Source organism: Dunckerocampus dactyliophorus, chromosome 8 (assembly GCF_027744805.1).
Source record: "Dunckerocampus dactyliophorus isolate RoL2022-P2 chromosome 8, RoL_Ddac_1.1, whole genome shotgun sequence".
Taxonomy (NCBI): Eukaryota; Metazoa; Chordata; class Actinopteri; order Syngnathiformes; family Syngnathidae; genus Dunckerocampus; species Dunckerocampus dactyliophorus.
Window position 1 is genome coordinate 28510564 of NC_072826.1, and position 23418 is coordinate 28533981.

At 40.9% G+C, this 23418-nt stretch overlaps 2 protein-coding genes across 3 annotated transcripts in view; one reads left to right on the forward strand and one right to left on the reverse strand.

Annotated features, from left to right (window-relative positions):
• Nucleotides 1–23418, reverse strand: part of LOC129185946 (beta-1,4-galactosyltransferase galt-1-like) — a 48676-nt gene that overhangs the window by 16220 nt on the left and 9038 nt on the right. For both annotated transcript variants that reach the window (XM_054783646.1, XM_054783647.1), the window contains exon 2: nucleotides 10321–10407. The gene's annotated coding sequence lies outside the window, so the exon portion shown is untranslated. The remainder of the gene's footprint in view (nucleotides 1–10320; nucleotides 10408–23418) is intronic.
• Nucleotides 10475–13796, forward strand: LOC129185947 (G-protein coupled receptor 61-like). Its single transcript, XM_054783648.1, has 2 exons — nucleotides 10475–10726; nucleotides 12191–13796. Exon 2 carries the CDS (start codon nucleotides 12398–12400, stop codon nucleotides 13784–13786), a length of 1389 nt encoding a protein of 462 aa, XP_054639623.1. The 5' UTR covers nucleotides 10475–10726; nucleotides 12191–12397; the 3' UTR covers nucleotides 13787–13796.

Here is a 23418-nt window from a genome sequence, read left to right on the forward strand (position 1 = left end):
AGATTCAGTCATATATACGGATGTCGAACAGATTCCTGAGACAACTGGAGGTGCTCACCTATTACCACAACCGCAGCCGAGACCTTACAAGGATGACACAATTAACCAGTTGACACACCTGAGTGGAAATATAGACAAAGCAACAGCGACAGCCTTGCAGAAGGTTAAACACCGCGCAAACAAGCAAGAAAGAAGTTCAATGGAAAAGAGTGAGTATACTATGGCGAAAACCATGGAGGATTATGGAAAACAGATGCAGCAACTTGTGGAGAATTCCAACTCCCTGCATCAACTAATTCACAGTTTGATAGAGACTACCAACGCCATACAAAGAGAAATGCAAGGTCTGAGAGTGGAGAATAAAAAATTACAGGAAAGTTATGATGCACTGGGAGCCACTCTCAAAAAAGAATGTGAAGAAAAGGATAAAATCATTGAGAAGCTGAAAAACACCATAGATGATATGGATCAGAACACACGAATGAATGACGTGGTCGTGACGGGACTTCGAATTAAACCAAGGTCCTATGCCAGAGCAGTGGCGAATACTGAAGAACCAGACGAAAGGGATGTCGCCTCAACAGAGCAACAAGTTGTTGATTTTTTGCAATCGAAGGAGGTGGATGTAGACATCCAATCTATTGATACTTGCATCCCACTGTATGGGAGGAACCGCACTACACCCGTCATCATCGTCAAATTCACCAACAGGAAAAACAAGGTTGCGCTGCTGAAACAGGGAAAGAAGCTGAAAGGAACAAATGTCTACATGAATGACCACCTGACCAAGCGCAACGCTGAGATTGCGAAGAAAGCACGTGATCTGAGGAAGCAAGGAAAGATTCAAGGAACATGGAGTGCAAACTGCAAAATCTTCATCAAAGCAAATGGAGGACCAGAGGCCAGAGTTCTTGCTGTCAAAGACATCAAGGACCTAGAAAGATACTGAGATCTCCCAACATGGAGGAAAACAGCTTTAATATGCTACAAGAAGATTTACAATTGGACACTTTTCACTTTACAGATCACAAACAATTGGATATGGAAAAAGACATTGATCCGGACTCAAATTTTTTCTCTCACATTACAAACGACTGCCGTTATTATACGGAGGAGCAATACAACAACAGTTTCATCAACGACGACAAGTTATCCATCATACACATAAACAGCAGAAGCTTGAACGCAAACTTTACTAATATTAAACAATATTTGAATCAATTCAAAGAACCTTTCAAAGTTATAGCAATCTCAGAAACTTGGATTAATGCTAACAAAGGAATGGACTTCGAGCTGGAAGGATATGAAATGACGTGTGCAAACAGGAACAATGCAAATGGAGGAGGTGTGGCCGTATACGTGGACAAACATTTGAACTACAAAATGGTAAAGAATATGTCATTTGTCATTGATAACATTTTAGAATGTATAACAATTGAAATCTGTAAAGAAAAAAGCAAAAATGTGTTAATAAGTTGTGTGTACAGAACTCCAAAGTCAAAGATTGGAATGTTTGAGGATTGGATTAAGACAACGTTTACAGACATAGGTCAGAAAACTATTTTCATATGTGGAGACTTCAATATTGACCTCTTGAACTCACACAAGTGCAAGGAAACAGATGACTTTATAGATACAATGTATAGCTTGAGTTTATATCCTAAAATCATCAGATCAAGTAGAATAACAGACCACTGTGCCACCCTCATCGATAATATATTCACCAATGACTTTGATAACAACACCATCAGTGGCCTGCTAATTAGTGACATCAGTGATCATCTTCCAGTGTTTACAATCTACAATGAACATTATAAGAAAAAACAGGCGGAGGCAAAAAAGACTTTTCAAAGATTGCGTACAGAGGATAATATCCGTGCCTTCAAGATAGGTCTAGAAGAACAAAGTTGGGAGTGCAACAGATGTGGACGAGGCATATGACAGCTTCCTTGGCACTTATATGGAGCTCTACGATAAGAACTGTCCCTGGCAAGAAAAGCCCAAGAAGCAAAAGAAAAACCAGCAGCCATGGATGACAAAAGGACTAAAAAACGCCTGTAAGAAGAAGAACACATTATACAGGACATTTATCATTCAACAGACTAAAGAAGCAGAACAAAAGTATAAGACATACAAAAACAAGTTGACAACTATCTTGAGAGTGAGTAAGAGGGAATATTATAGTCACGTACTAAATAAGAACAAAAATAACATGAGAGCAACTTGGGGCATCTTAAATAGTATTATAAAGAACAACGTTAAGAAAGCAGACTATCCTCCCTATTTCATGGTTGGAAATACTTACAGGAATGACATGAATGCGGTAGCTGAAATGTTTAATGAATATTTTGTAAATATTGGACAAAAACTGGAAGAGGAAATTCCAAAACAAGACACAATTGATGAAGGGATTGATATTATTGATAGGAATCTTAATTCTATGTTTCTCACTGCTGTAACCAAAAAGGAGATCACTGACATTGTTAACCATTTTAAGGCAAAAACATCAACTGATTGTCATGGAATCGAAATGGAAACAATTAAAAGGGTCATCAATGAGATCGCAGACCCGTTAACATATATTAGTAACTTATCATTTCAGACTGGAATATTTCCAAGCAAAATGAAAACAGCCAAGGTGGTTCCAATTTTCAAAAAAGGAGACAAACACCAATTTACAAATTATCGACCAGTTTCCTTGTTACCACAATTCTCGAAAATTGTGGAGAAGCTATTTAATAATAGGTTGGACAAATTTATTAATAAGAATTAATTATTGGCAAGTAGTCAATATGGTTACAGAGCCAACATTTCAACTTCTATGGCACTGATGGAAATCACGGAGGAAATCACTACTGCCATAGACAACAGAAGATGCGCAGCTGCAGTATTCATGGATCTGACAAAAGCCTTCGATACAATTAATCACAATATCTTAATTTCAAAATTAGAAAGGTACGGAATTAGAGGATTAGTTTTGAATTGGGTTAAAAGCTACCTAGCAAAGAGGAAACAATTTGTAAAGCTAGGAGAATATACATCTGGGAGTCTACACAATACGTGTGGAGTACCACAGGGGTCCATACTGGGACCAAAACTGTTTAACTTGTACATTAACGACATTTGCAAAGTAACTAACAACTTAAAATTGGTCTTATTCGCCGATGATACCACTGCTTTCTGTTCTGGTGAAAGCACACAAGAACTCATTAAAAAGGTCAAGGATGAAATGGTCATATTAAAGTCATGGTTTGACAAGAATAGATTATCTCTGAATTTAAGTAAAACTAAAATAATGTTATTTGGTAATAGTAGAAAGGACACGTACGACCAAATACAAATTAATGGAACGGATATTGAAAAAGTGGAAGAATATAAATTCCTTGGGGTTATAATAGATGAAAAAATGAGTTGGAAATCTCATATTAAATATATACAGCAAAAGGTGGCGAGAAATATCTCTATATTGAATAAAGCAAAATATCTTCTTGATCAAAAATCACTCCACACTCTGTACTGTTCCTTAGTATTACCATATCTAACGTATTGTGTGGAGATATGGGGAAATAATTACAAAAGCAATCTTCACTCACTCACTGTACTGCAAAAAAGATCTGTGAGGATAATTCATAATGCCAAGTATAGAGAACATACAAACCCTTTATTTTTAAAATCACAGATATTAAAATTCGCAGATTTAGTACACTTTCAAACCGCTAGAATAATGTATAAAGTTAATAATAACTCGTTACCCAAAAATCTAATCAAGTATTTCTCAATCAGAGAGGAGAAATATGATCTTAGAGGAAAATTAAACCTAAAACATTTATATGCGAGAACAACGCTGAAAACCCACAGCATTTCCGTGTGTGGAATTAAATTATGGAACGGATTGAGTAAAGAACTCAAACAATGTACAGAGATGAGCAAATTCAAAAAACAATACAAGCAGTTGATGTTTGCTAAATACAAGGCAGAAGAGTCCTGATTGTTCTGTCAGGTTTGTTATTTTATTTTATTTATTTTTTTATTTTCTATTTTATTTTATTTTATTTTTTATTTATTTAATAAAATTTTATTTTTTTTATTTATTTATTTTTATTTATTTATTTATTTATTTATTTTTTTATAATTTTCTTTGTTGTGTTTTAAAAAAAAAAAAAAAAGCTTTGTTCTTATTTATTTATTTATTTAGTATTGTCATCATTATTATAATTATTATGAATGTTCTCTCCTTTTTTGGGGGGGGAGGGTTATCTCACCGTTATCTATTATGTGTTATCCTGACTATCACTGAAAACATGACATGGAATCCAGGAAGTGAACTACATGTACTGTACTAGATGTAGAATGGATGGGGGGTAGGATTAAATAAGCTTTGCTTCTTCCTACTCCTTTTGGACATGTGGAACTGTCAAAGAATGATTCACGAGATGTATTCCATTGTAACCTTCATGTTCAAATAAACGAAACCAAACCAAACCAAACCAAATTTGGGCTGATTTCTTCACAGTATTCAAATTTTTTGAATTCCTGTTTTCGTGGGTTTACTGTAATGAGCTGGAAGCCCAAATTTTGTAAAAATAAACAAATAAATACTGGAAATCGTTTAAATTGTGGGCCCTGAATCTATAATTTATGAAAGTTTAACTTTTTGAATGGAATTATGGAAATTAAACAACTTTTCCATGACGTTCTAATTTTTTGGAAAGGGTCTGTATGTACCAATAAATTAAGCAACAACAACAGAAGAGACATGAATACCAATGAATGAATGAATGAATGAATGAATAAATAAATAAATAAAAGTGCTATGAATGTGTGCGTGTGTTGCGTGCGGCGTGTGTGAGTGCTTCGTTGAGAAGCCTGATGGCCTGTGGGTAAAAGCTGTTTGCCAGCCTTGTGGTCCTGGACTTCAAACTCCTGTAGCGTCTGCCTGACGGTAGGAGTGTGAATAATGAGTGTTGTGGATGTGTTCTGTCCTTGATGAGGTTGTGTGTTCTGCATAGGACTCTAGTTTTATAAATGTCTTGCAGTGAGGGGAGGGCTGCCCCAACAATGTTCTGTGAGGTCTTGATCACCCGCTGGAGTGCCTTCCTATCACGTGTTGTACAGTTACCGTACCAAACAGCGATGGAGGCGGTAAGGACACTTTCCATAGTGCATCTGTAGAAGCAACTCAGGATTGTGGTGGACATGCCAAATTTCCTCAGTCTTCTCAGGAAGTACAGTCTCCTTTGGGACTTCTTCATAATTTGTTGGGTGTTGTGAGACCAGGTGAGGTCCTCGCTGATGTGTGTGCCAAGGAACTTGAAGGTTTTCACCCTCTCCACCTCAGTCTCATCAATAAACAGGAGTCTATGCGGCGCCCTTTTCCCTTGTTCTTGGGTCAATGATCATCTCTTTAGTCTTATCTGTATTGAGAAGGAGATTGTTATCACGACACTAAGCTATGAGGTCCGCCACCTCTCTTCTGTATGATGTTTCAACACCACCAGTGATCAGTCCGATGACTGTAGTGTCATCCGCAAATTTAATGATGCTGGTGTTGTTCTGGGAGGCCACGCAATCGTAGGTGAAGAGCGTGTAGAGGAGTGGACTCAGCACACACCCCTGTGGGGTCCCAGTGCTCACAATTCTTGAGCTGGATGTGCGATTGTGGACTCTGACTGACTGGGGCCTGCCTGTTAGAAAGTTAAACACCCAGTTACAGAGGGAGGGTGACAGGCCAAGTGTGAGGAGCTTATCTGAGAGTTTGTGGGGGCTGACTGTATTAAAAGCAGAGCTATAGTCTATAAATAGCATTCTGACATATGTGTCCTGGCCCTGTAGGTGAGAAAGGGCTGTGTGGATGGCAGTGTTGACTGCATCATCCGTGGACCGGTTCTGGCGATATGCAAACTGTAGAGGGTCCACAGTGGCCGGGATGCTCTTTTTGATGTGGGTCATGACTATCCTTTCAAAGCACTTCATTACAACAGGAGTGAGTGCTATAGGGCGATAGTCATTTAAGCAGGTCACGTTGGTCTTCTTGGGTACAGGCACTATGGTGGTGGACTTAAAGCAGGTTGGTACAGATGCTTGTGCAAGCGACAGGTTAAATATGTCAGCAAGCACATCAGCTAGCTCTGATGAGCAAACCCAAAGTGCACGGCCTGAGATGTTGTCTGGGCCTGCTGCTTTTTGTGGGTTTGTTTTGTTCAGAACCCTGCGCACATCAGCTGATGTCACCATGAGAGGTGAGTCCCGTGTGCCCAAAGCGGGCATAGAACTCATTCAGCTCATCTGAAGTGTGGTTTGGCTGGATGTGGCTACGCTACTCCGCTGTCGATAGTCTGTGATGTGCTGGAGCCCCGCCCACATGCGCCGAGTGTCTGACGTGGAATAGTAGCCCTCCAGCTTCTGTCTGTACTGTCTTTTGGCCTCTCGTATGGACCTCCTCAGGTCATATCTGGCCTTTTTGTAGTCCTCAGCGGTGCCCATGACAAATGCAGTCGAACGAGCACGTAGCTTAGCCCTTACATCACAGTTCATCCACTGTTTTTGGTTAGGGTATTTTCTGTAATACTTGGTGGTGCTAACAGTCTCTATGCATGTGCTAATGTAGCCAGTAACAGCAGAAGCATATTCATCCAAATCAACAGTACAATCTTCCCTCCCCGCTGCAGTTCTAAACCCATCCCAGTTTGTGCAGCCAAAGCAGTCCTGAAGTACTCAATCAGTTTCTTCATTCCACACTTTAACTGCTATACTTACAGGGGGAGCTTGTTTAAGAAGTTGTCTGTATGTTCGATAAAGGATCCGGTTGCCATTTATTTAAGCAAGCTAAGTTTCCCAGCAGATGTTTTGTTGTAAAAATACATTAAGAACACAGCTGGATTCACGTGGTGTATTAACTCATTCAATCCCAGCCATTTTTCAAAAGACAACCCCTTCAGTAGCGGCCATTTTAGATTTCAAGTCACACAGAATATTGTGTTCTGTGGCTGTATAAACATGGAACCTACCAAAAAAAGATTAGACTCCCGTCTTCCATCGGAAAAAAAAGTTTACTTCGATCTTTTTCCGTTCTTTAGTAATCAGCAGTAGAACATCGGTAAGTTTCAGGGAAATACAGTCAAACCTGTCTATCGCGGCCACTGAAGGGAAACGGCAAAAGTGGCCGCTATAGACAGGTTGGCGGCCATTTGTGCGCACACATATTAACATGTATTCACAAAAAGACTGGAGCAAAACCAAGAGACGTAGGGGAAAACGCTCTGTTGACACATAAACAGGTAGGTAAATCTAGGTAACAGCTCCGGTGAGGAAACTAGTAATATCAATAATCAATAACAACAATGAACCAGCGCCGCACATTCGACGGCGCTGGCCTTTTATCCGCCACAAATGTTAATTGACCGCAGCTGCGCGGCCACCAGGCATGAAGCAGCTGCCTCTTCCTCCCCGGAGAAGGCACAGCCCGCCAAATAAGAGTGCAGGACAGGGGACGCTCGCGCCTGTCCTGCAGAACGTCACAAATTTCCATCTTTGATTTTTTTTTTAAATATATAAATCTTAGTGAACGAGCCCGAGGATGTATGTACAGGATACGCGTGAAGCAGTCAGGAATGGGTGTGTGCTTGAACAATTGAGTGCGGAGGAGGTGTGAAGATCGTCGTAAACTAACAATACCATCGCTCCTTTCTTATTGAATGGGCTTCTAATCTCTAATTAGTCAGCAATTAAGTGATACTGTAGATGTTTTATTAAGGTGTTTTGGCTATTTTAGAATCTATTCACGGCATTACAAAGTGGGAAGAATACCGTTTTGGCCGTCATTGAATCTTTTCAGGGCGGCATTGCAAAGTAAGAAGACAGCTTTTTTATGTCGAACTAGGTCTCAATAATTAAAGTCTACACATGACGGCTTCATTGCTTAAAAAACGAAATTTTTCGTGCTCGAAGCTTCTGCTTGAGTCGGCATTTTGGCCGCTATATGCGGTCAGATATTGACCAAGGGATACAAAATGGGTGGCCGCTGGCCGCATTAGACAGGTGACCGCTATACACAGGGCCTATAACACGTAAATATTCTGCGGGGGATTTTTCAGTGGCCGCTATAGGCAGGTGGCCGTTCTATACAGGTGGCCGCTAAGACAGGTTTGACTGTATTAGTTCCCGACTAAAAAACTGAGAAAACCAGCTTTTTGGGAAAAGATATATTTCAAGCAGAACTTTCACTTTGATGCAAATATTTTTTTGCTTTTGTGATAGCTGAAACATTTCTACCAACATAAACAACATGAAAAGGGTTGTTTTACATCCAAATAACAATTTACAAATATAACACCATGAACTATTTACAATTTTCGCATTTGGAACTGAACTATGTGTGTGCAAGTGTGTGCGCGTGCATGTGCATGCGTTAAAATGTCCCGACAACACGTAACCTTCTGCACGCTACACTCCTCCACGCTCTCTCACCTCCTCCTTCCTGTCATGTGTGATTTTTCCGTTGACGTGATTGGGATCAGACGTTCAGGCTGATGAAAACGTATAAATGCGTCTTTAGTATTTAATCAGTTAATAACACGACAAGTCGCGCACCATATTGTACGTGCTAACTGTAAAATGTCCGCAAACTGAGGCAAAATTTTGGTGGAAAATTTCGACGTCAACAAAAAAAACACGCTAACCGAGGTCACACTATAATAATTAAAATAAGTTTACAATAATACAATGTTTTTAAATTTATTTTAGATATATATACATCGATATGTGTTTGGCAAGTTTTTCATTCCGGACAGCATATATCGATCTAACATTGTTTAAAAGGTAATCAATCAATTGAATATTATCAAATGAAGCCGTGGATTTAAGCACGGCAGACTTTGTATGGATGTGTGTGTTTTTTTTTATAGCACTGTTAATGACAAAGACTCGATAAAGGCATTCAATCTGTGTCTGTGACGTCATCGTCTTCCGGGTATGTGGTGGTCACGGGAGCTGTAGTGGACCTGTGTGACATTTTCGGGGACAATATGCAAATTAAGGATGTTTTGTACGCTTCTTGACCATAGTTTACGGCCCAGTAGCGGTGACGCTTAGTGACGTCATCATCCAGTGCGGCGTGTCCAGGTCAAAACACATATGTGCGCATTTTTGTATGCTTGCTAGTTGCTCCACCGTTCTTTCAAAGAAAGAAGAAAAAGCTCCTGCTTCCATCGGCCTGTACAGGTGAGGAAGTTTCAACACCTAATTGAAGATACGATACCACATTCATTTGCTGATGAATTTGCATAATGTCTCTCATGAAGGTTTGGATTGCACTGCTTAAAGTAAATAATTCGTCATGGCAAGCTATACCACCCTCTGTTCATCCTGATGTTGGATTGCATTTTTACCTCATTTTTTTGCACTCTGATAATTTATTCTTAAGTATGTCAGCGTTATTAATCATTTATACCTTGATTCCTTTACAAAAAACAGCGGGAATCTAGGAAACTTCACCTGCACTGTCCAGTATCCAGGTATTTATTTCACAGTCACACTGTTGAATTTTGTTGAATTGACTTAAAGTTACTGAATCGTGTCGGATCCCATCATTCTGAATGAACCAATATCGTCCTTGAATCCTGTCGGCAACCACGAATCATGATACGAATCGAATCGTTATTAAAACGAATCATTACACCTGTGAAAGATATGTATATACACACACACTGTATATGTATATGTATATACCTGTAGATAAAATACAATACAATACAATTACAAACATTGAAATATGAATTATGTTCACAACAATATGAAGTTTTTTAGTTAGAATCTAACATTACAAACGACGTTGCCATGTTTACAATAGCATAATACCATTTTTAATTGTTTTAAAATAGTTTTCAATTAATAAAATTAATGAATATGATATAAAGTAGTATAATACGATACGATACAATACAATACTAGAAATGTATAATTTATGTTCAAAATTATATAATATGTTATATTGAACTATTAAAAGCATTGAAATATGGTTACCATGTTCACATATTTATAGTTTTATTGTTATAATATCACATAATATTGTATAATATATTTAAATACAAATATTAGAGGCAGTGATATTGTTGCCATATACACACATATTTTATTTATTTTTATTATATAATAATAAGAAGAATATTATTCTATAATACTGTACAACAAAACACCACAGTTAATGATTATTAACTTATAAATAATAAAACAATAAAAAATCACATTGAACATTTTCAGTAGAGCAAAATAACGCATTATTGAGCTCTTATTAAAGTTGTATAATAAGTGCACTGTTCTTACTGTACTCGCCAGGGGACACTAGGACCATGTGGAGACAACAGACTGGTGGTCCTTCCCTCTTCCTGCCTCCTCTTCCATCTCTGCAGCCTGTGAGCGGAAGGAGGAGGAGAGAGGTGATGGGAGGGGGGGAGAGGAGAGTGGGCTGCCTGCTATCTTTTGCACACACACACACTCTCTCCGTCTCACATACACACACATTTCCATCAGCATCTTTTGGACGGAACCACGCCACAGCTGTAGTCATTCAGGATGCACAAAGCAGAGGCTGGGCCGGGAAGCCCAACGACGGGGGCCGCAGGTACATGATGGTACATGACGGTACAGGAGTACTCGCCTCGCTGGTGGGAGATGCACCACAATTTCATCCTCCATCCAAACCCAAAGCAGCAGGAATATTCTTATTCAGGTACATCATGATCTATGTCTTCCCCCCTCTGTTATTTACCCTGGGTGCTTTTCTTCTGTTGTTATGATGAATGTATTGTATTGACAGTAATGCTAATGTATGTGTAATGATTAACATATACATGAGTGGGTGGTAAGACATGACTAAAGCAGGCAGGAGGGTAAAACTGAAATGAGGTATTTGGACGTACTGTATGGCGCTCATCATTCACTGAGTCATTTTTTTTTAGCCTTAATTCCTGCTGTTATCAGCATAAACAGGCCTTTTGTTCACTTATACCAGCAGATCATTGTATCTTTATCCACAGCCGTTAGTTTGGAGACACATCTGCATGTGCATTCAATAGAAAGTCTGATATACAGTATACAGTATAACCATACAGGTATATATAGGATTAGGATGTTTGTTATTGTGCTTGTAGATAACAGTGGTGTACAACTGCACTGCATCACACACTGAGGGTTGTTTATGCACTTTAACTATACCATTGTGTCGCCTAAAGGTCCTCGTTTATGCAAAAGTGACCTTTTAATGATGTTCTAATAGTAATATGCGTCCCTAGAGCCTGTTTATGAGTACCAAACGTGAGAAAAACCTATCATCGCTCCACTTTTTAGAGAGGAGATGCTCAAAACGCTCACTTAAAAACAACAACAGGCTTCACTACACATGCTAAATATCCGGAAGTCAGCTACAGATGTGTTCGCTGGAAGTTCAATGACTGTTGGCTAACGTAGCATGATGTTGCTGTTAAAATGTGAGTGTAATGTTGGCCCTGTAGCTCACATAGCTAACGTTCGTGGCCTCCTGTCCCACTCCTTAATACTAAGTGGTTGTATGTGATCTATGGCATCTACTACGCTGGACAAGTGCAGAGTTACAGTGTACGGTGGATCCTCACATATTTGCACCGTTTTGGTCAAAAATGTGAAATCAATTTATTTATTTTATTTATTATTTTTAGTTATTATTAATAATAGTTATTAATTAATTTTATTAATTATTTTATGAACAAACTTTATCAATTTATAATTTTATAAATTGAATAAATTTTTATAAATGTTGCCTAATTTATTACTTATTCATTTATAATTTTATAAATGAATAAATAATAAATTAAATAAATTATAAATACGTGATAATACAGTCGAATGTACAGCATACACTACCGGTCAAATGTTTGGAGACACTTTACCATGATATTGTATGAGAAAGTGTCTCCAAACCTTTGACCAGTAGTGTGTGCTGTACATTTGACCTGTATTATCACGTATTTATAATTTATTTAATAATTTATTTATTTAATTTATAAATGTATACATTAATAAATAATTAACTTTACCATGTTATTGTGTGAGAAAGTGTCTCCAAACTTTTGACTTGTAGTATACATGTACCGCTACTAGAAGGCCCACCATTTTCATGATTTTACTTGTAAACTCAGATTGTCCTGTCATTCATCAGGGACGGTGGTGTTGGATGGCAGACATGAGGATATCGTAAATGAAACGGATTGTTAAAAACCTCCCGACCCTCAGGCCGTCCTCGTAACTGCAGGGCAGCTTCTGACCTAATTTCCCAGCCGCTGTCCTCCGGCCGTACTTCCTGGCAGTGAAGGATGGGTGATGGGCCAGTGACGGACCCTGCCTGCCCGCCTCATCGCACCCTCCAATGGAGCCAGCGTGGAACTCCTCCCACCCGCTTCTGCCGCTCCCGCCCAACACGTCTACCTCGGCCATGGCTGAGGGATGGCCTCCATCCCAGTGGCTAGCCCTGGCGGCCATGCTGCTCATGGATCTGCTGGCTGTGGTGGGCAACGTGGCCATCATGGCGGTCATCGCCAAGGTGCCGCAGCTTCACAAGTTTGCCTTCGTCTTCCACCTGTGCTTGGTGGATCTGCTGGCGGCCCTGGTGCTGATGCCCCTGGGCATGCTCTCCAGCAGAGCCTTCTTAGGAGAGGCGCTGTGCCGGAGTTACCTTTTCCTCAGCGTGTGCCTGGTCAGTGCCGCCATCCTCTCCATCTCGGTCATCAATGTGGAGCGCTATTATTACATCATACACCCCATGCGCTACGAGGTGAAGATGACCGTGGGCTTGGTCGCATCTGTGCTGGTGGGGATATGGGTCAAAGCTTTGGCGATGTCCGCTTTGCCGCTTCTGGCTTGGCTCCTGCAAGGAGCAAGAGCTCCCCTTCTGGGGGGTAACGGAGGAAACGGGGCGGTCCCATCTCCTGCTCCTGCTCAGGGTCACAGGCGCTGCTCGTTGCACTGGACAGGGGGCGGCTCGAACCGTTTGGCGTTCATGGTCCTCTTCACGCTGCTGTACTTCCTGTGTCCTCTTCTGGTCATTTTTGTTGTGTACTGCAACATGTTCAAAGTGGCCCGCGTAGCCGCCATGCACCACGGGCCTCTACCCACTTGGACGGACACGCCTCGCCGCCAGAGATCAGAGTCACTCAGCAGTCGGTCCACGATGGTTACCAGCTCCGGGACGGGGACCGGAAGGGAGACCCCGCAGCGGCCCTTTGGGGGAGGGAAGGCGGCGGCGGTGTTGGCAGCTGTAGGTGGCCAGTTCCTCTGCTGCTGGCTGCCCTACTTCTCTTTCCACTTGTACTCCGCTCTGGCCGCCAGCCCTCCTGCCGCCCTGGCCTCTCTGGAGGAGGCGGTCACCTGGATCGGATACTTCTGCTTCACCTCCAACCCCTTCTTCTATGGCTGTCTCAACAGACAGATCCGGGAGGAGCTGGGCAAACACCTGCCATGCCTGTTCCGTGGAGCCGGGGTGGAGGTGGAGGACAGGCTGCCCAGCCGCGAAGGCTCCATAGAGGAGAATTTCCTCCAGTTTCTTCAGGGCACCGGCTGCAACTTGGAACCTCAGAACTCGCACAGCACCTCCAGTCCAAAAGGGGAAGCCTGCCGGCTCGTCACTCAGTCCCAGGCGCCTGAGGCGGCGCAGCCGCTACCTGTTGATTTCCGCATACCGGGACAAATCGCAGAGGAGACCTACGACTTCATAGAGACGGATCCCCCAAAAAACAACCACATACGTACTGACGCTTAAGTCTTTTTTTGTGGAATGTTTGACATCTTTAAAGCGATCAGGGTAATTACATTGATGACATCATACGGTGATATTACGACCACTCGCACAATTTAATGAGATCCAATTAGACAGGGGTTGTCCAAAGTACGGCCATTTCTCGGCCACAGGTTGTTTTTGTTGCCCCACGGCCAAACCTGTCAACATTTGCATTTGAAAATACAAAGTTTTGCAGAACTTAAGAGAAATTGTGTTGCTTAAGCACGGATGAAGTCACCATTGACACCTGCAGCACCAGAGAGGATTTCTTTTTTATGTAAGATAAAATGTGGGAGTTGCCCGGGAAAAAGTGTTGAGTGTTGACAGGTATGCCCACGGCTCATTCTAGATATAAAATTCAACTGGAAACCACCCAAATCCCCCCAAAATAGCACCTGCACACCAAAATGGCAGACTACCTGTGTGTCTCTTACAGGTGGCTGCATTCCAATAGCAGTTTGAGTTGCCCTTGTTGACTTCCCTGGTATGACATCATTGCCGACATCATGCAGAGGCCACTTGCAGAACCGAGGGAAAGTGGATGTAGGAGGAGTGGAAGTGATAAATGCACCCAAACAGTCATGGTTCCATCACTCGTTGTACGTGTAGCGCTATACAGTCATCCCTCGTTTATGGCGTAGTTGATATTGGTTCCAGATTCAGCCGTGTTAAATGAATTCCCGTAAAGTAGGATTCAATGTTAATAAATGGAATATTTTCATAGTTAGAGCATAGAAAACCTTGTTTATGACTTTCTAAATATGTTTTTGTTAACATTATTAGAGCCCTTTAGACACTTCAGTAGTCACTTTTACACTTCTGTTATTCATAGTTTATGTCACATTGTGAAACTCTTATGCTGCAGGGACTCAAGACGGCTAGCGAGCTAACCAGTTATCCTCAAATTCTTTTCTTCTAAACTTAAGAAGCAAAAAACTTACCACTTCCACACGGAATGGGAGGAGAACCACTCTATCATGTGGGACATACCATGGCTGACTTCATGACTTCATGCAGTGTTATACAGGTAATGTCATGTAAGCTAATGTCTCAATGTTTTGTGTCATTATTGCAGCCTAGTGACTACTATACTACATATCACTTGTATTTACATATATTTTGACGAATAATAGACCATAGTCTACCACAAAACAGACATCATTTTGAATAAATACATTTCTGAAAAACTGCGATATAGCCAGGGAGCAATAATCAATCCCCGATATTGCGAGGGACAAAGGAGACATCCAGACCAGACCGTGATAAGTGTATTTCCGCCAAGTAGGATTCAATATTAATAAATTGAATATTTTTGTAGTTCCGGCATAGAAAACCTCTTTACAATCTTCTAAAAAGGGTTTTTAACATTATTAGAGCCCTCGAGACATGAAATAACACCCCTATAGTCAGCTTTACATATCGATTACCCAATATAGTAGATATCATCAGAGAAAATAAGACATATTAGAAGTTCCTTGTTGTTTTTATTTGGACATAAGCCATTTAAGATGTAAACCAAACTCCTGCTAGAGCAGCGTCACAGTAAATGTGTTCCCTCGGGAACCTTAGCGACGACTCTAGTGCCTGTCTCACCGAACAATTCCTGACGCCAACATAGTGGCCAATATAGAGGATACATTCACAATTAGAAGGCTTCTTCTGCCTTGTATTTGTTTTTTAGTTCATTTAGTGAGTTTGTTTAGCCATTTTATGCTTGAAAATGCTTACATTAGGACAATTTGCTTAAATATGCATTTCTTTCACTAATAATAGGCCGTATTCAACCACAAAACACCGATCATTTATTAATTAATTACAACTGTACTGCTTCTTACAATAAGATTAATATTATATATATTTTTTAGAATCGAATATGCCCTATTTGTATATTATCACGTTTTCTTTTCTTATTTTTAACATTCTGTTTGGTTTTAGTTTGCAAAGTTAGGTTGTTCATTTGAATTTAGTGTATTGTTTAAAAATATGATTTTCTTGATTTGTTCATCAGTTGTATGTATCAGTATCATCTTGCTCATTTCATGCATCTTCCTCTTCCAAACAAACGGTGTTTGATGTTCATCGCTGCCACTGACATGGATGTATTTTTCGCATCGTGGGTAACATAAACTCTCGAGTGACCATGGATGTTGACTCGCTCTCTCAGCCCTCCAAGAGTAGACCTCAGCAAGTTCACGTCAGCTTTGTGGAGAAATGGAGCGACACTTGTGATTTGGCGGGGATGGGATTCCCCCGAGGGCGAGCGCCTAAATCGGAAGTCAACGAGGGCAGCTGTGATGATTTACCCTGGCAGTCAGACATTCTCCCATCCGAACTGTGTACATTTTCGACAGGATCTGCATGCTTGCAAGGTTTGTTTTGTTATTAAGTTGCCGGAATACCCCACGCCCTTCAAATTTTCAGTGGGAAAAGTTAGGACAGCTGAGAGAAAAATATTAGAAACAAGGGGTGCACAATAATTATCGGGCCTATATGAGGGAATTTGGCGTCATACCGATAAATCCGATAACATTAAAAATAGCTCAGATGACCAGTAACTAAAAAAAAAAAAACCTTCTATAAGGTGAGGTTACCTGTACTGTGCGGGTGAGCAAATGAAATGCTCCTTTTCTGTCCTTCCTGTGACGTCAGTGGCCTGTCGTAACTTCCCCTGAGCTCACTTGTAAACAAAGATTCCCTTTAATTGGACGGGCGTTTTACCGAATGCGCCGCAATGAGGGGAAAAACAACGCAAAAAAACCCTGAAACGCCAGAGCTGCAGCATTCGAAAGGAGAAAAAGGTTTGCCAGAGACCTCCGTGGCGTCACACCGGCTACTTGGAGCGTGTGCCCGAATACAGTGCACCTTGCTGGGCCACAGCAGGTTAGGGTCCTCCCGCTCTGTACTCTGGTTCTCCTGATAGTAGTGACGTGGTAGTAGTAATGTCATGATATTTGATTAGGACTCGTCAACAGGTACGGTTGCTTGCTCGAGTCCTTGTTGCCTCCAGGTGTGCACAAATAAGGGTTAAATCTAAATTTAAAAAATTGTTGGTATCATATGAAAAGATGTCACTCGTACACCCCAATGATAAACAAACAATGAGCATTGTTATGTTTGGCACGGCTGACTTGTTGCATTGGATCTCATTATAGGGGTGCAGGTGTGCCTAATATTGAGGCCAGTCTGCAGTCGTGTATCTCGACATGTCATCCATTCTTGTGCGGAAAAAAGCATACATTGACAATACACCGACGTGTTTGCAAGCTATTGTTTATACAGTTTAAAAAGGCTGCATTTCCTCTCAGCTCTGTACAGTCGATTGACATTGATGTTCTTGTCGTTTATCTTTTATTTCATGAGCAAACTGATTCATTTGAGTTGACGTTCCACCTTTTCGGGGTCCAGAAATTAAGATTGAACACAAATAGTCGTATTGATGTGTTGATTACTTTTGTAAACCACCCTTTCATCACTGATCATGTGCGGTGACAGGGGCAAATGCGCAGGAAAGTCCAAACCAAAAACACCATGAAACAAATGCGACAGGAAAATGCCAAGCACACACAAGCCCCCAAAACAACTGCAAGAGAGGAATATAGTAGTCACAGCACCACGTAAGAAGACCAGCTCCCATTTAGTACACAGTATAAATGATATCTCCAAGATGAAACACTCTTAATGCACAACATAAGCATCAAACGTACTTGTTTGTTCACATAATGCACGCAGAACAATGACCAACTATGTGACTGTCTGCTCTCTTTTCACTGTGCTCCCTGTGCTGTTCCCAGCCATCCTTCACATAAAGGGTGCATATGACGTCATGCCGATAAATCCGATAACGTTAAAAATTGCTCAGATAAGCGATAGTTTTAAAAAAAAACCATAGCAAATCTTTTTTCTCATGCCTGTGGCGTTAATGGCCTGTGGTAACGTCCCCTGTGCTCACCTGTAAACAAACATTCACTTACAGAGGAAGACGTTCCGCGTGCTCGTTGTACCAAATGACCACACAAACGAGCACACCAAAAACCATATCAGCCACCGTGGCGTTTGAAAAGTGCAAAAGGTTTGCCAGAGATTTCCGTGGCGTCACACCGGCTGCTCGGAGCATGTGCCCGAATCCAGTGCAGCTTGCTGGGCCACGCCAAGTGGCTCCCTCCCCTCTATACTCTGGTTCTCCTGATAGTAGTGATGTCATTATGTTTGATTAGGATTGGTCAACTCCTAATCTCTATTTACCACCAGGTGTGTTATCGGTCATCGGTCTAGAGATGCAGAAAGTTGTCAGTATCGCCTTGAAAAAAAAATATTGCGCATCTCTAGTTCACATGAGGCATTCAAGCACACTGCGAACCTCTTGAGTGTTAGCCACCAATGTACTCATGTTGTTTTACATGTTTATTCACATGCAATAATCCCTCATTTATTGCGGTTAATCGGTTCCAGACCCCACCGTGATAAGCTAATTCCTGCAAAGTAGGGTTCATTATTTTAAAATGGAATATTTTCATACGCAGAGCAAAGAAAACCTGTTTACGACCTTCTAAATACGTTTTTTTTTATTATTAGAGCCCTCTAGATGTGAAATAACACCCCTATAGTGACCTTTACACTCATATTACCCAATATAGTAGACATTATAAGAGAAAATGTGTCATTTAAGACATAAAAAAGACTGAGGAGCTGGGCGGGAAGTGACGTCGGAGGTCCAGAGTTGAGTTTTAGCTAGACGTAGGTTACGACTGCCACAGTAACCCGTGTTAGGGATGATTGTGCCTGCTGTAACATCATTCAAACCTGCAATAACAGTCTGGTGCTTGTGTGTCATTATAGTAACATTAGTGACAACTAGCGACCAGTGTGCAAAAGTACATATCATCACAACATCTTTGTATGCGTCGTCTGAATGCCTTATATTTGTATTTTTGTTCAGTTAGCCATTTTTATGCTTAATTTAGGCAAAAATTTGTAAAATTTGCTTAAATTAACATAAATTCTGACTTATAATAGGCCGTATTCGACCAAGAAACAGCATGATTTATGAATATGTTTTGAAAAACCATAGAAAACCTTTTTACCACCTTCTAAATACGCTTTTTAAAAATTATTAGAGCCCCCTAAACATGAAATAACACCCCTATAGTCACCTTTAGACTCATCTCCCAATATAGTAGACATAATAAGTTCAAATGTGTCATTTAAGACATAAACAAGACTGGGGAGCTGAGTGGGAAGTGGTGTTGGAGTTTGAGTTGAGTTTTAGCTCGGTGTGGGTTACGGATGCAACAGTAACTCGTGTTAGTTTTTTTAGGTGATACTACATATCATCGCAACATCTTTGAATGCGTCTTTCTGAATACTTTGTATTTGTATTTTGGTTCAGTTAGCCATTTTTATTCTTGAAAATGATTAACTCATTCAATCCCAGCCATTTTTCGAAAGACAACCCCATCAGTACTGTCCATTTTAGACCATTTTGACTGATATTTCAAGGCACACAGAATATTGTGTTCTATGGCTTTATAAACATGGAACCTACCAAAAGAAAGATTAGACTCTCATTTTTCAGGAAAGTAATCAGCTGTAGAACATAGATAAGTTTCAGGAAAATATCGGTTCCTGACTAAAAAAAAGGGAGAAAATCAGCTTTTTGTGAAAAGATACAACTTTCACTTTGACACAAATATTTTTTGCTTTTGTGACAGCTCAAATAATCTAAACAACACAAAAAAGGAGTCAAAAATAATTTATTTACAAATATAACAACACAAACTATTCACAGTTTTCACATTTGGAACTGAACTACGTGTGTGCACGCGTGTGTGCGTGCTTTAAAGTGTCCCCACAATGCGTAACCTTCGCCCCGCTTCGCTCCTCCGCGCTCTCTCACTTCCTCCTTCCTGTCGTGTGTGATTCATCGCTAAAATGATCCTCGCCGAGCTCTTATCAAATACACTTCTGCCCCCTTGTGGCCGTTTTTATGGATTAAAAGTGCTCTGAAATGTTAATGCATTAGTCCATCATCAGCCCTTTTTGCCTCTCGCGCAAAAACAACCTAAAAGACGTTTAAATATAACGTTGGGATCGAGCGTTCGGGTTTATAAAAACGTATAAATACGCTTTGGTATGGTATTGAAAGAGTTCATTTTGGCAAAAATATGTAAAATTTGCTTAAATATAAGATAGGCCGTATTCAACCGAGAAACAGGTTGACTTATGAATATATTTTGAAAAACCATGACAGAGTGAAGCTGCAAAATTTGAAGCGCGAACTCTGGGAACCAAGGATATAGAGAAAGCGATTTTTACGGCAAAGAAAAACATAACTTTTCATTCTTACGCGGGCATCCGGCTCGTATCTTTAAAGACTGATGTCCCTCAGGTCCGGTCTGGCCCCCGCTAGCCTGGCTAACTTCCGTTGTTTTCTGTGAAGTTGCAGCATTTCTCTCATGCGGTTGTTTTACGCCGTTTGTGTGATCATTGCTCCGCAATTGGGAGCGTTTGCCCCTGTTGGCCGTGCTGACAACATGCCTCTCTGTTCATTAATTCCCCACTCAACTCGTTTCTCACTACTATTTATTTCCTAACGTGAAGCCACCGCCGCTGAGGACACTGATGTTCAGACTCTCTCGGCGCACGGCGTTTGATGAATGAAGTGTGTGGTGTACTTGAGTGTGTGCGTCGTGCGTGGTTTCTTTTCACCGGTGAGGCTTTTGAATTTGATTTCAAGCAGGCTGGAATGTTTTGACCTGTCACTGCCTTCTGTGCGGAGGAGAAACGCGTACCGCCATCAGGTACCATAAATCAGATCGCCAGTAGCAGGTGCTTTACTGACACGGATACAGGGTTATTCCAACATTCTGGTGTTTTGGCGACGGAGAATCGTGTGTAAATATACAAAATTATGAATGATATGGAGCCTTTGTAATAGTTTTTTAAATATATCCATATATATTGTCTTAGCAGGAAAGAATGACTTGCGCCGTCCCACAGTGATATGAACGTGTGTCGAACGTACGCGGCTACCAGTTGAGTCGGGAGAGATAATGTTGTAATAAAGCGTTTCTAACACCGATGCGTTCTCCTCCTTTGATGTGACCACGTTTTCTTTGTCCCTACGCCAGGGACAACGCTACAGAATGTACTGCAAAGCCCTCAATGAATGGCGGCAGCACTCGTGTAGCCCACTGCCACTACCAGTATCTTTGCTACTCGCTTGTGTTGCAAGCTATTTAGACAATAATGGCCGCCTGCTGACTCATTTTCAGTGGATACTGCAGCACAGGCTGTACACTGGCTGCTCTCAAGTATGCGTACAGTCGTCCCTCGCAATATAGCGATTCGCGGTCTTTCAGAAATTTGATAAATGATGGCTGTTTGGTGGGACTATTGTTGGTCAAAACATTATGGAAATACAAGTGATATGTAGTCAGGACACAAAACATTGAGACATTACCTCACATTCGTGATGTGTGATACCACTGATTTCCCTTTTGATGCAATAATTCCGGCTGGTATCGGCAATACCAATGCTTTATGCCACGGGTGGGCAAACCGCAGCCCGCAGGCCACATCAGGCCCAGCAGGCATTTCCAAATTCCTTTTTTTTAACTTTAACATGGAAAGTGTAGCCGGCAACATGAGTCGCCAAAATAGTCACAAAAAAGTCACCCAAACAACACAACATGTCAACACGCGCGACGCACAAAGTAACCTACCTATCCCTGGATCCAGACGGTGATCAGGATCACCCCCGAAATTTGATCACTTCTAAAATTTCATCCAAATCCATTCAGACCTTTTCATGTTATTTTGGACACAAACAGACAAACACTGGGAAAAACATAACCTCCGCGCTGCGCTCGCGATTTGCTTTCTGCTGTGTTCCTGTTAATGATATACTCTACATGACCTCAAACGACTATCAAAAGCAGGGGTGCTCACACTGTTTCCGCCTGCGAGCTCCTTTTAAAATGACCAAGTCCCAAAGATCTACCTCCAACATAAATATAGAAAGTATAAACATAAACATAAATATAGAAAGTATATAAAAGTACATATTTATGTACGTTATACGTGGATATCAGGGGTGCAGCATGCATGTTACAAGTCAAATGATCTACCTCTTTCTGTAAAACATAAAGTATATATAACATCTAACAGGTAAACATTGAAATACTACTGTAAATATTAATGATTAGTATTTCACATTCACATTTTCAAAGTTTACAGGTAATCAAAGTAGTTGATATCATAATTACAGTATATTCAATATGGCAATAAAGATAATGACACATAACTCCTCAATAGTTGTGTACAGTCAAAATAGCTACGTACGTGACGTTCACTAGGCGACACAGTTCATGTATTACATCCAGTTAGCATTGGCTGTCAAACATTAGCCATATACAAGAACTGAAATTGGTTATGCAAAAAGACAATGCAGCCGAAGTCAAGGTGACATATTAAAAAGGTTTCAGCAACGGGCACATTTTCCATTTCATCATGAAATAATAGTTGAAGAAGCGGACGTGTAGAAAACACTGATTTCTGTAGTGGAGTTCATGACGCCAAGCAAAGCCATCAATAATAAACTTTTTTTTCTACGTAACTAGCCGCTACAAGTGAACAGATCATGTCTGAGTTAGTTTATCCGTAATCAGAATAATAAAGATGAAAGTTGCATCTCCGTGTGTAGCTTAAAACGCCGCGGGGAGCAAGAGCGAATCAGGAGGGGAGCTAAATGTCAGCTGCTGATGTCATATGGCATCTACAAAGTGACGCGTACGCGATCGACCCAAACTCCCTTGGCGATCTACCGGTAGCTCGCAATCAACGTAATGGGCACTCTTGATCAAAGTATCGATATATCGATTCGAGAATTGATTTTAAAGGATAAAAATCTGGTATCGGAAGTATCGATGTTTCAGTATCGAGCTGCACATCACTACCTTACATGACATTTGCATGAAGTCATAGAGTGAAAAAACTTTTCTCCTCCCATTCCGTGTGGAAGTGGTAAGTTTTTGGATTGTTAAGTTTAGAAGAAGGGCCGCACGGTGGCCTAGTGGTTAGCATGTTGGCCGCACAGTCAGGAGATCGGGAAGAATCTCCACTGGGCATCTCTGTGTGGAGTTTGCATGTTCGCCCCTTGGATTTTCCCCCCACATTCCAAAAACATGGTTAATTGTCCACAGGTATGAATGTGAGTGTGAATGGTTGTTTGTCTATATGTGCCCTGCGATTGGCTGGTGACCAGTCCAGGCTGTACCCCGCCTCTCGCCCGAACTGGGCTGGGATAGGCTCCAGCATACCCGCGACCCTAATGAGGATAAGCAGCATGGAAGATGGATGGATGGAAGTTTAGAAGAACTGAATTTGTTAGCTAGTGGCCCTCTGCAGCATAAGAGTTGCGCAATATGATGTAAACAATGAAAAATGGGAGTGTAAAGGTGACTATAGGGTTGTTATTTCATGTCCACAGGGCTCTAATCATGTTAAAACCTGCATTTAGAAAGTCATAAACAGGTTTTCTATGCTCTAACTACGAAAATATTCCATTTATTAACACTGAGTCCTATATCGAGGAAATAAATTTATCGCAGTGGAGT